Genomic DNA, 11,398 nt, shown 5'->3' on the forward strand with positions numbered 1-11,398 from the left:
CATTATTGAAACTACAATCACTCTTCTTCAAACATATCACTTACCTGCACCATTTTGGTCTTTTGCATGTCAAACATCAGTCTATCTTGTTAATCGAATGCCATCACAAATTCTCAATCATAAATCACCATTTGAAATGCTATATGGTTCTGTCCCTAATGTCAGTCACCTAAAAGTTTTTGGTTGCTCTTGTTATCCACTCTTAAAGCCCTTAACCTCTACAAAGTTACAACCTAGAACAATTAAGTGTATTTTTCTGGGATATGCATCAAAGTACAAGGGCTACCTATGTTATGTAGTTACCAAAAAGAAAGTTTATATTTCTAGGCATGTTTTGTTTGATGAATCTGAATTTCCTTATTCAGTTATTGCATCAACACATGCACCAAGTCTCCATACATCACAAGTGTCAAAACCAAGTATACAACCATCAATGCCTAATCTTGCTAATGTGCTAGTCTCACCATCATCACCATCATCATTGTCCACTGATCCTAACCTACTACCTTCACAATCCATCAATGCAAGTGAACAATCTTCATCTACATATATCCCTGTGGCTCCTGAGGTTCCAATTAAGAACTCTATGGTCTCTGGGGTTCAATTTGAAAGTATTCCAGCAGTGTTATCTATTCCTCAATTGAATTTGCATCCAATGCAAACCAGATCTAAGAGTGGTATTTCTAAAAAGAAGGCATTCCTTACTACTGTTTAGGAAAGTGGGACTGTGGATCTTTCTACTGTTGAACCTGCAACATACAAATCTGCATTGAAGTGTAAAGTTTGGGTTGATGCAATGAAAGAAGAATTAGATGCACTTCATACTTAGTCTACATGGACTTTAGTTCCTCTTCCTACACAGAAAAACATTGTTGGTTGTAAATGGGTGTTTAAGATTAAAAAGAATGTTGATGGGTCCATAGGGAGATATAAGGCTCGATTGGTGGCAAAAAGATTCAATCAAGAGGAAGGCATCGATTATGGGGAAACATTCAGCCCAGTTATTAAGCCAACAACTGTGAAGATTGTGTTGGCTATGGCAGCTTATTTTGGGTGGAATTTGAGACAACTCGATGTCAAGAATGCATTTCTGCATGGAGTATTGCAGGAAGAGGTGCACATGTCCCAACCTCCAGGTTTCAGTGATCCTTAACACTCTGACTATGTTTGCAAACTGCACAAGTCTCTATATGGGTTAAAACAGGCCCCTAAAGCCTGGAATGACAGGTTTACAAGTTTTTTGCCATCACTTGGTTTAAAAACAACTAATGCAGATCCATCTTTATTTGTGAAACAGTTTGGCTCTTCTGTTGTAATATTGCTTCTCTATGTGGATGACATTATCATCACTGGGAATGCTCCAAGCTTGATTGATGATGTGATTGTTGCCTTAACAAAGGAGTTTGACATAAAAGATTTAGGTCATCTGCATTTCTTTTTGGGAATTCAGGTTATTTCACAAAATGATGGTTTGGTTTTATCACATGAAAAGTATGTTAATGACCTCCTCACAAAAACTGAAATGCTTGATTCCAAGCCTTGTTCAACTCCTTATCTACCTTATAATCGATTAGTTCTTGATGATAGGAAACCTTATAATAATCCAGCTTTTTATAGAAGTGTGGTTGGTGCCTTACAATATCTAACATTCACTAGGCTGGATATAGTCTTTGCCATGCATCAGGTATGTCAGTTCATGCAAACTCCCATGGAATCTCACTTTAGTGCAGTCAAAAGGATACACAGATATCTAAAAGGTATTATCCGTTTGGGTATTCGGTATGTTCGAGGAGGATTAGAAGTTAATTCAGACATTGTCAGAGCATTTTTTGATACTGATTGGGCCGGAGACCCAAATGATCAAAGATCTACTACTGGTTTTGTGATATTTTTGGGTTCAAATCCGATCTCGTGGTCCTCTAAGAAGCAATAAACAGTCTCCAGGTCGTCCACTGAGGCCGAGTATTAAGCACTTGATGCTACTACAGCTGAACTGGATTGGATTAAGCAATTATTGACCTTTATGCATCTTGATATTCCTCATTCCCCAGTTATGTACTGTGATAATATGTCAGCAATTGCATTAACATTAAATCCGATTCTACATCAATGCACAAAGCACAATGAAGTTGACATTCATTTTGTTCGCGAACGAGTTACAAAGAAGCAGTTGCATGTTTAGTTTGTGTCTTCCAGTGAGCAATATGCAGACATACTGACCAAGGGGTTATCAGCTCCTCTTTTTCAGACTCATTGTCGCAATCTCAGTCTCGATTCCACCTCTCTTAATCTTGAGGGGGGATGTTAAGGATAGTAATCCAATGGTAGAATATGGACACATTTGTCAAAAGATTAGGAAGGTTGTTAGAGTTAGTTACATTGTGACTTAAACAATAAGTTTCATAGAAGATAGTATATAGTCTTGAGATTGTAAGAATGTAAGATTACAGAAAATATATACATGAAAGATTACTTCTCTCTCTAAATCTTCTTTATCTCTCTCTATCTTCTTTATTCTTCTTCTTATCTTTTACAAACATTATACATCTCATTCTTCTATGAGATTACAGCTTGGTTAATAATGCTCTCTGTCTGCATTTTTTTGTTTTTGGGTCGAAGTTTCTGTGCTTTTTAGATGGGCCTTCGGGCCTTATGCTCCATAAAAGAAGGCTGTGTGATCCGATTTGATTAAGTACACTAGAAAATCATTGAGGATGTTTTGTAGCGATAGTTCAAGTGAATTACGTGTTGGGAAATTTTAGTTAAACATATGTAACCTCTTTCTACATCCTATTTAAATTTTAAATATGAATTGGCTTTTTTACTTTATTGTATAATTAGCATTAAGTACAAAATGAAACTAACAATAAAACTAAAATTGATTAATAAACCCACAGTTAGTAATTAAACATTTACCATCATGCAATCTTTTCTAACGTTCTATTTGGCTAAAATCGTAAGACAAGAGCAAGCTATTTTCTACGAATGGATGGTGACCTGAAGTTTTGGATCCTCCAACTAAGGTACGAATTGATTTATATAAACAAATGAACCCTCTTCCACCTTTGAAGCCTTGTGGAGCAAATAAGTAGTTTTAACATGCCATATATGCTGTAGTTCGTTCTATATATAAACAATTGAACTCATTTCAACTAAGAGTTGGTTGTGGTTCCCAAAAAATGTGAAGTGGGTGGCTTCATTATGGATGAATCAATCTCGTAGCCTTATCGCAGCAGCACCAGATTCAAACCGCTAACTTCGGTTGCATTTCCACGACTTCTACAGATATTCGTTGGTCCTATGGCAGTAGGAGTTAAAACCTACGTGAAACTAACTAGTCCAATAGCTATAATGACTCACAAGTCAAGTTGGACTGCTCAATCTTCCCGTTCCATGACCAAATTGCTCATAAAAGCATCAGAAAGTGACCAAAAAGGGTGTCATCAAGCTTTTCCAACATGGTAATCACGCACTCCTTTACTTAGCCTCGGAAGACCAAGATTTTCCAACATGGTGATTGCATAAACAAGGATGGCTTTATGCCATTCTCCTGTAAACCTAAATGATAAATTAACTCTCGCCAATTCTTATTAATTTCGATTTCTGTTAAATCATGAAGAATCAAAAGGGAAGACGACGGACTTATTGGAGGAGAGAATGTGAGAAGAGAGAACATATATTTTGCTTTTGAGTTTTATTTTTAAATGGGTGTAAAACTAAATTACATATTGAATTAGATTTGTGAGGGTAGTCTAGATAGTAAATTAGGGTTTAAAGAGATATTAATAGTTTGATTACAAATAAGATGGGCGTAGAGAATAAATTGGGTGTAAAGAGAAGTTATATGGGTTCATATAAAATTACCCTTATGCATTTGTCATGTGTAAAATCTTTCTCTAATTATATGAGATACTTGATTTGCAGTCGAGGATATTAAACGTTAAACGTTTTGATTTGTAAGAGAGTGATTAGAAATATAGACATATCAATGCATAAAACTAAAGTTTTTTTATTTTGACAAGACGATATTTTAAATTTGTCGAGGTACTATTTTTTTTTTTTCTTTTCAAATTAAAATGCAAGTTAAAAAATGGTAGGAGGTAACCGAATTAAGACCCTCTCTAGATTTCTTTGTCCGAACCTCACGGATCAAGAGATTTGGATCACTCAACTTTGATCATACAACTTTTATTAGCGCATCTCACTGTCCCAATTCATAAAAACTAAAAAACTTGAACGGTCTCAATCTCCTTATCTTTTGAACGGTGAAAATGTCTCAGTCCGCAGACTCTCGACACAAAGATCTGGAGTTGATCTCTTTGAGGAGGTAACCAATTAAAAAGGAGTCCCACCACTGCACTTTTGTTTTATCCAGGTCCCACCACTCTTATCCCTCTCCTCTTTATTCTTCATCGTTGTAGCCCTCCATCTCCCAACTTCCTCATCTTCTTCCACCATGACCCAAGTCATCTGTTATCAAAATGTGATGGTCTCAAATCCCACTAATCTCTTCTAATTGTAAAAAAAAGTCAAACTTGTAATTGCATATATTTGAATCAATGAGAATCCCCAGGCTTTAAGCTCATATGCTGCCACAACAATCGGTTTAGCAAATTAAATGTTGGTTTTATTAATTTTCATGTCGGGTTTTATAACTTACAGCTTTAAGATCTTGGGTTTCTGTTGGACGGTCCAATTTCAAGGCTTTCTCTTGAGAAATTGAGGACATTTGATTTACATAGATCTCGACATTTAAATTTATCTAATAGTAGTAACTAGTAAGTAAGTTGCTGAAAATTATCACCACTTGAGAATAGTGGAAAAAAATACACCTATAAAGTCAATAGGAAAATGTTGTAACTTGTTACCTGTCATTGCTCTGTTGAAAATACTGATGGGTAGTGAATGCCCATAGTGTCTTGGTGGAGTTTTTTTCAATGCCCTCACAGATTGGTTTTTAACATTGGCATTGTTTATGACTACACACACACATTGTCAATTCCCATAACAGATTGAAATTGACTTTGGGGATGCAGGAGATTACATTTTCCAAAAGAGTGCTGTAATTTTTAATGTGTAATTAATGTATCAGTATTGGAGTTGCTCTATAAATAGAGCACTCTATATGCTTTCAAGGTACACAGAGAAAATCATAGAGAAAAACATATAGACTAAAAGAAAGAAAGATAAATAACATCATTTATTCCTCCGTCTTTTATTTGTCATCCACTTAAGTTATAATTATGGTGTGGTACTTTATATCTGCCTCGTATCTATCACTAAAAATGTTATCTCTCTAACTTTTACATATTTATAACATGCCCTTTATTTATCATATTTATTTGGATTTTTATCACAAATGGTTTCTGAAATTGATCAACTCTATCAAGATGATCTTTAAAATTAGGTGTCGCAAATCAATGTAATCATTCTATCACAATTTCGTCAAAAATTTTGTTATATGATGATGTGGCATGTATATGGATCCCACAAATTTAATTAATTATTATATGTGAATTAAAAATATTTAAATAAAAAAACAATTTTTATTTTTATTAAAAAAATAAAATTAAAAAAAAATCACCACCCAATCAGTAAAAATATGGAGAGCTTCAAAGCAGCTTCAACAAACCCAGTTGTCCTTCTATTTCAGCTCTCTCTCTCTCTCATTCTCTCCTTTGTTTACCGAATCGCGACCCGCCTCGCCTCCAACTTCCACCGCCAAACGCTTTGATGGGTGTTCACTCCGAACCAATCCTGCTGCCTTTTTGGGCAGATTGAGTGCCTTGATGAGGTTTAATTTCTCATCCTTTATGCGATCATCCCCATTCTCAACCTTAATTTTCTTCTTCTTTCTGGCCGAGCAATTGCAACGGAACGGATTGGATTGAATTCGACGAGCCAGTACTGTGTCGCTAATGAAGAAGCAGAGGTTTCCATGCAGGCAAGGAGGAAGGGAGTAGCCTACGGCGACGACGACGGGGGGAGGGGGCACTTGGGTCTCAGGCGTTCTAGCAGTCTGTTGTAAATTTATTATTTGTTATTTTTTTTAACACAAAATAATAATACTTAACTGTTATGATCCTGTATCTCGATCACAATTAGTGATGTAATAGCAGACTAAATATGAGTATTAGAGAGTGATTAGTTATTGCCAGCTGGCAATTTGTTGTAGTGGAAACTTATATATAAGCTCATGCTTTGGATGTAAAAAGTTAGATCAGAATTTTACAAAAGAAATCAATACAAAAAAATATTGGAGCTCTGCTCCTTCTATCTTCCTCTTTCCCTCTCTTCTATATGCAATAGTTAAGGTTGAGTTAGGGTTTGAGATTTAGGTTTAACATTAACCCTGTTAAGTATTTGTTAAATTAGACGAATCCGAATCAGACATAGTAGGAGACACAAATTTGAGGACAGCAGACCTGCAGCCAATGAACAGTGTTCAATTATCTCCTTCTTTTTTTTTTTTTTTTTTTTAAGATTTTAATTATTAAAAAAAAATTTTGTTTTTATTATTTAAATATTTTTTATTCACATAATAATATTTAATTAAATTTATGTGACCTATTTATGTGCCACATCAATCCTTAACATAATTTTTAACAGAATTATGACAGAAGGACCACCTTGATTTGCAACAGCTATTTTCAGGAACTACATTGATCGATTTTTAATTTCAGAAATCATCTTGATTGAGTGGGTCAATTTCAAAAATCATTTGGAATAAAAACCCTATTTATTTTATGATAAGTTTCATTTAACGATAGCAGGCCCTAAAACTACGTTGACTCCCCATGGCTTATTTGGCCCACTTGAGGTTTGACAGCATGAGGGTTTAAGATCATGTCTCCTTCGTATATTGGTTTGACAGAGGCCTTTAAAAGCAGAGATCTTTATTTTATTTTTTTTAAGGATAAAGTACAAAAAACTACTTCAATTATTGATGTCACGACACTTTCATACCTCATCTTTTAAATTTGCAATGTCATACCTCATCTTACGAATATGTGCCAATGTTATACCTTCCATTAGCATGTCGTTAATTTGTCAGTTAAATGCTAACGTGGCTTGATACAGACCCCACTTTCTATTAAAAAATTAATAAAATAATAAAGAAAGTTCAAAAACAAAACCTTTCGTCCCTTCCACCCCCTCCCCCTTCTCTCTCTCCCCATCTTCATCTTCTTCCCTGCTTAATCTTCAACCAAAAAAAAAAAATTAAATAAATTGAAAACCCATCCCCCTGGGAGAAGAAGGAGAAGGAGAAGAAGATAAAAAATACCCCAACCCAGTTCGTCCCCTCCCCCCCCCCCCCCAAAAAAAAAATCCAACCCCCTGCAACCCAAAAAGAAGAAGAAGGAGGAGGAAGAAGAAGAAAAGAAGGAAAAAAACCCATATCCCGTTCACCAGGCCAATTTGGCAGGTAGAGAACCTGGGTGTAGAGAAAATGGGGGGAATGGATGTGGATTTAAGGAGTGGGGTGTGTAAAGGAGGGAAGAGGGTAGGAGGGAAGAGGGTGGTGTGGAGGTGGGTACGGGGGAAGACAATTGGTTTTTTTTTTTTTTTCAGGGTTGCAGCAGATAGGGGCAAGAAGAGGAAAGGAGATGAAGATGGGGGGAGAAGAGAGAAGGCGCGCCGAGGGGGGGGTGGGGAGTTTTTTTTTTTTTTCTAGGTTGCAGCAGATATGGGGAAGAAGAGGAAAGAATAAGGGTGCGAAGAGGGGAAGTATTGTTATATTAAATGATTTTTTTTTGTTTTTAATAATTTTTTAATAGAAAGTGGGTCCCAAATCAAGTCACGTCAGCATTTAACTGAGAAATTAACAGAAAAACTGACGGAGGTATGACATTGGCACAAATTCGTAAGATGAGGTATGACATTGTCATTTTAAAAAGATGAGGTATGAAAGTGTCGTGAGACCAATAATTAAGGTAGTTTTTTGTACTTTACCCTTTTTTTAAATAGGGATTAGTCGTGGGGCTCATATCACAACGAATTTCAACGATCCGAACCGTCTATTTTTTAAGTTAGACCTCGTAGATCATCCTTACAAAATATTAGCCAATTTGGAAATATGTGAGACATTTAATTGAGTTCAAAAAAATTGACGAACATATTGTTCTATAAGAGACAATGAAATTTCATCGTGATAATTAAATAGGCAAATTATTTCGGATTAAATTGAATTTTTTGCAAGAATGATCTATAAATCGACACTTACAAAATAGACGATTCGGATTATTGGATTTCGACGTAGAGTGGGCCGCACAACTAGTTCCCATTTTTACCCAAAAATGGGGATCCCTTTGGTAAAGGGCTTGTTGGGTTTGATAGCTTGTAATCTTATGTGTAAGTTGATATGAGTATGTAATAAGTTTATAATTACAACATCTGTATATGTGTCACACTGCAATTTTCAAGTAATAAAAAATGGTTCATTATATGTATGTAATCAAGATGCGTTCTACTTCTACAATATAATATCATGATAATAATCACAAAAATGTGTAAACTAAGTAGATAAAAGTATAAATATTCTTAATTAATTATCTAGTTAGGTCATCATTACCAATTTATTGACCAACTTGACGAATCAAACACAAAATCTAGCAAAAGATTAAAAAAAGTAGTAGATGTTTTGTTTGGAATGAACAAGAGTAACAAGACAGCTACAACAAAAGGGTTTTTGCTTGCAAAAGTTAGCTTTCCGAAAGGAAGAAACTACTGTTTGGCTACTCGAAAATGAGTAAGGACTTCTACTCAAAATTTCTCAAAATTATTTATTGTCAATTTATAGAATCTCGTATTTTATAATCAAAACCTTTCATATTATAAATCATTCTATAAAAATCACCTATGCAAAAAATAATTAAAACTAAGGTCGTTTAATCATTAAACTCTTTAAAAACAAATGAACGGTATTGGTAAAAGCATTACACATCGTATATGCATTTGCTACAATAGATTGACTAAACGACCTTAATTTTAATTTTTTTTTCACAAAGATGATCTTTACAATGTAATTCATAATATGAACGGTTCTGATCACAAGCACAACACTTCGTAATTAAAACATTAAAAATCTTAAGTATGAATTCCTACTCATTTTTAAGTAATTAAGTATTGTTCCTCCGAAAATTGTCACACAAATTATTAAGGACCCTGCTGAAAGTGAAAATTTTAAATTAAAAAGGTTAAAAAACTAGCAAAGATGGCCATGATTTTCGCCCAAATTCAAACATATCTGCCAAGTGGGACTCGGGGCAAATGGAGCAGAGAAAAGTAGGACTCAATCAAATCATCGAAAATTAAAAGATGGACATGGGTCCTTGCAAACAGCCCCATAAATGATAAATCTAACAGATCTGGCTTGTATCTTCTTCACAAGGGGCCCTTCTACCAGCAGCTGATGCTGTTGATGATGTTTCTCTGACATCAATACATGGCCAAACTTTAATTTTTTCATTTTTCATGTCCAACTACCTAATATTAATAATAATACAGAAAAAAATTTTACTGCCGATATTTAGTTCATATTATTGATACTATATTTTGATACTTTAAAATGGTTATGAGTAAAATTCTATATGAAAAGCAAAAGAAGACGTGATATCACCTTATTAAGTAACATGACCTAAGTTCCTTGATTTGGGAGAAGGTCCCGGATACGAGTAGTTGCATTGCAGTATCTTTCTGTCCAAGACACGCCCATAGGAGACCCTTCATTAAGGTCTATCAAAATGTGCCCATGTGAGATCTAAATGCTAAGGTCTTGTCTGTGTGTCTTGGGCGGGCAGGTCATGTGACACAATTGTCATACTCAGTACTTCTCCTAGTATTGGCTCTTCAAATCTTTGCTTTTTTTTTTTCTTCTTTTCATTATAAAGGTTTATGGAAACATGTAAAGTGAAAGTACCACTAGTTCACAGTGCCTTTTGTTTCAATATTAGTGATTAGAGGGTTAAAAATGAAAATGATGGTTAGGGTTAAAAATGAAAATGAACGTTTGAAGGCATATCAAGAAGAATGATTGTATGACATAGGTACACCCATCAATGAAATAAAGATAAAATATGTTTAAGTTTTTGTCCACATGTTTTTGTTTTATTGAGAGGGGACGCCACATGCTTGTGTACTCATGTCATGTAAATTGTTCTGCATATCAAGAGGCTATAGTAAAAGTTTTATAATGATGAATTGAAAAGTAGGTCAAAATTTTGGATCATATCACATAATAAGATGATATCTAGGAGTGGACACCAAACAAGCCAATTTGAATTATATTGGTCGGTTTGGTTTATTTTGACCAAGTAAAAAGTAAGACAATTTAAAAATCGAACTGAACCAATTTACTTTTGGTTTGGTTTGGTTTTTATAGTTTTGAAACCAACCAAAACCTGTTAACTTAGGGTTCTTTCCAGCCCCGACATGCCCGAGGAACACAAGCCCAAAAGAAGGCCAAGGCTTGATAAAGGTAGGAGAATGATCATGAGCGATATGGGAGCACATGGCATCCATATTGCCTATTAGCAACTAGGCCGAGCGTTTCCCCATAAAGTACTTTCTGACTGCCGAGATGCAAGTTGATGCACTGACAACTTTACGCACAAGGTCTCAAAAACAAAAGGATTGGCCTATTCAAACATCAACTCCTGGCCACATGGCGGCTATCCAATAGAGCAGAAACCTATGATAGGACATAAAGGCTGATAGTTATGGCGCTTGGGTGTAGGTTGTAAAGTTCTGTGCATGGCAATGTGTGACAATTGGTTTACTTGAGGAACAAATCACTTGATTATTCAGTGATGTGCAATTCGAGTAAATTAAGAGTCCTAGTTAGGTAAGAATTGTGGAGTCTTAAATCATTGCAGCTAATCTAGGAGAATCATCTAGAGGTTTAAATACAAAGATATTACATCATGATTGGACTCAATCAAGGTGATAGGGTTGACTTTCTTAGCTGTTAATAGGCCAGCTAATAAGAAACCCTAATGGTATATAAATACTAGGTTAAGTCCTTGCTTCCATACGTTGAATTTCTCATAATACTAAAACCTATTCATATAGTAGAGGGATATTTTGGAGTATTGGAAGGAGAAGACAACCTAGAGTTCATCAATGGCTTCATCTTCATAATCATGTCTTCCAAATTCTACAGATAAGTTCAATATAATTAGTTGATCTCTATTTCATATTGATTTGATTTATTTGTGATCCTAATGTCTTGTTGTTGTGATTTCAGAATATGTCTTACATAAGTTTCCTCCAACTCTAGAGCCGAGCAAGGTGCTTGATATTCATTGTCCCATGAAAGCATGCAAGTGGGCCTGCGCAAATGCAAAGGTAGTGAAAGACTCGAGCCCAGGGACTTGGGGCTCATTAAGAGCCTATATAA

At 35.2% G+C, this 11,398-nt stretch overlaps 1 protein-coding gene across 1 annotated transcript; it reads left to right on the plus strand.

The window, feature by feature from the left end:
• The first annotated feature begins 433 nt into the window (after window positions 1-433).
• On the plus strand, window positions 434-1,933 carry LOC108867037 (uncharacterized mitochondrial protein AtMg00810-like). Its single transcript, XM_048577680.1, has 3 exons — window positions 434-677; window positions 924-1,114; window positions 1,205-1,933. Exons 1-3 carry the CDS (start codon window positions 434-436, stop codon window positions 1,931-1,933), a joined length of 1,164 nt encoding a protein of 387 aa, XP_048433637.1.
• The last annotated feature ends 9,465 nt before the right edge of the window (window positions 1,934-11,398 follow it).

This window comes from the organism of the source record quoted next, unplaced genomic scaffold (assembly GCF_019419815.1).
Source record: "Pyrus x bretschneideri cultivar Hongxiangsu unplaced genomic scaffold, Pyrus_bretschneideri_v1 Contig12, whole genome shotgun sequence".
Taxonomy (NCBI): domain Eukaryota; kingdom Viridiplantae; phylum Streptophyta; class Magnoliopsida; order Rosales; family Rosaceae; genus Pyrus; species Pyrus x bretschneideri.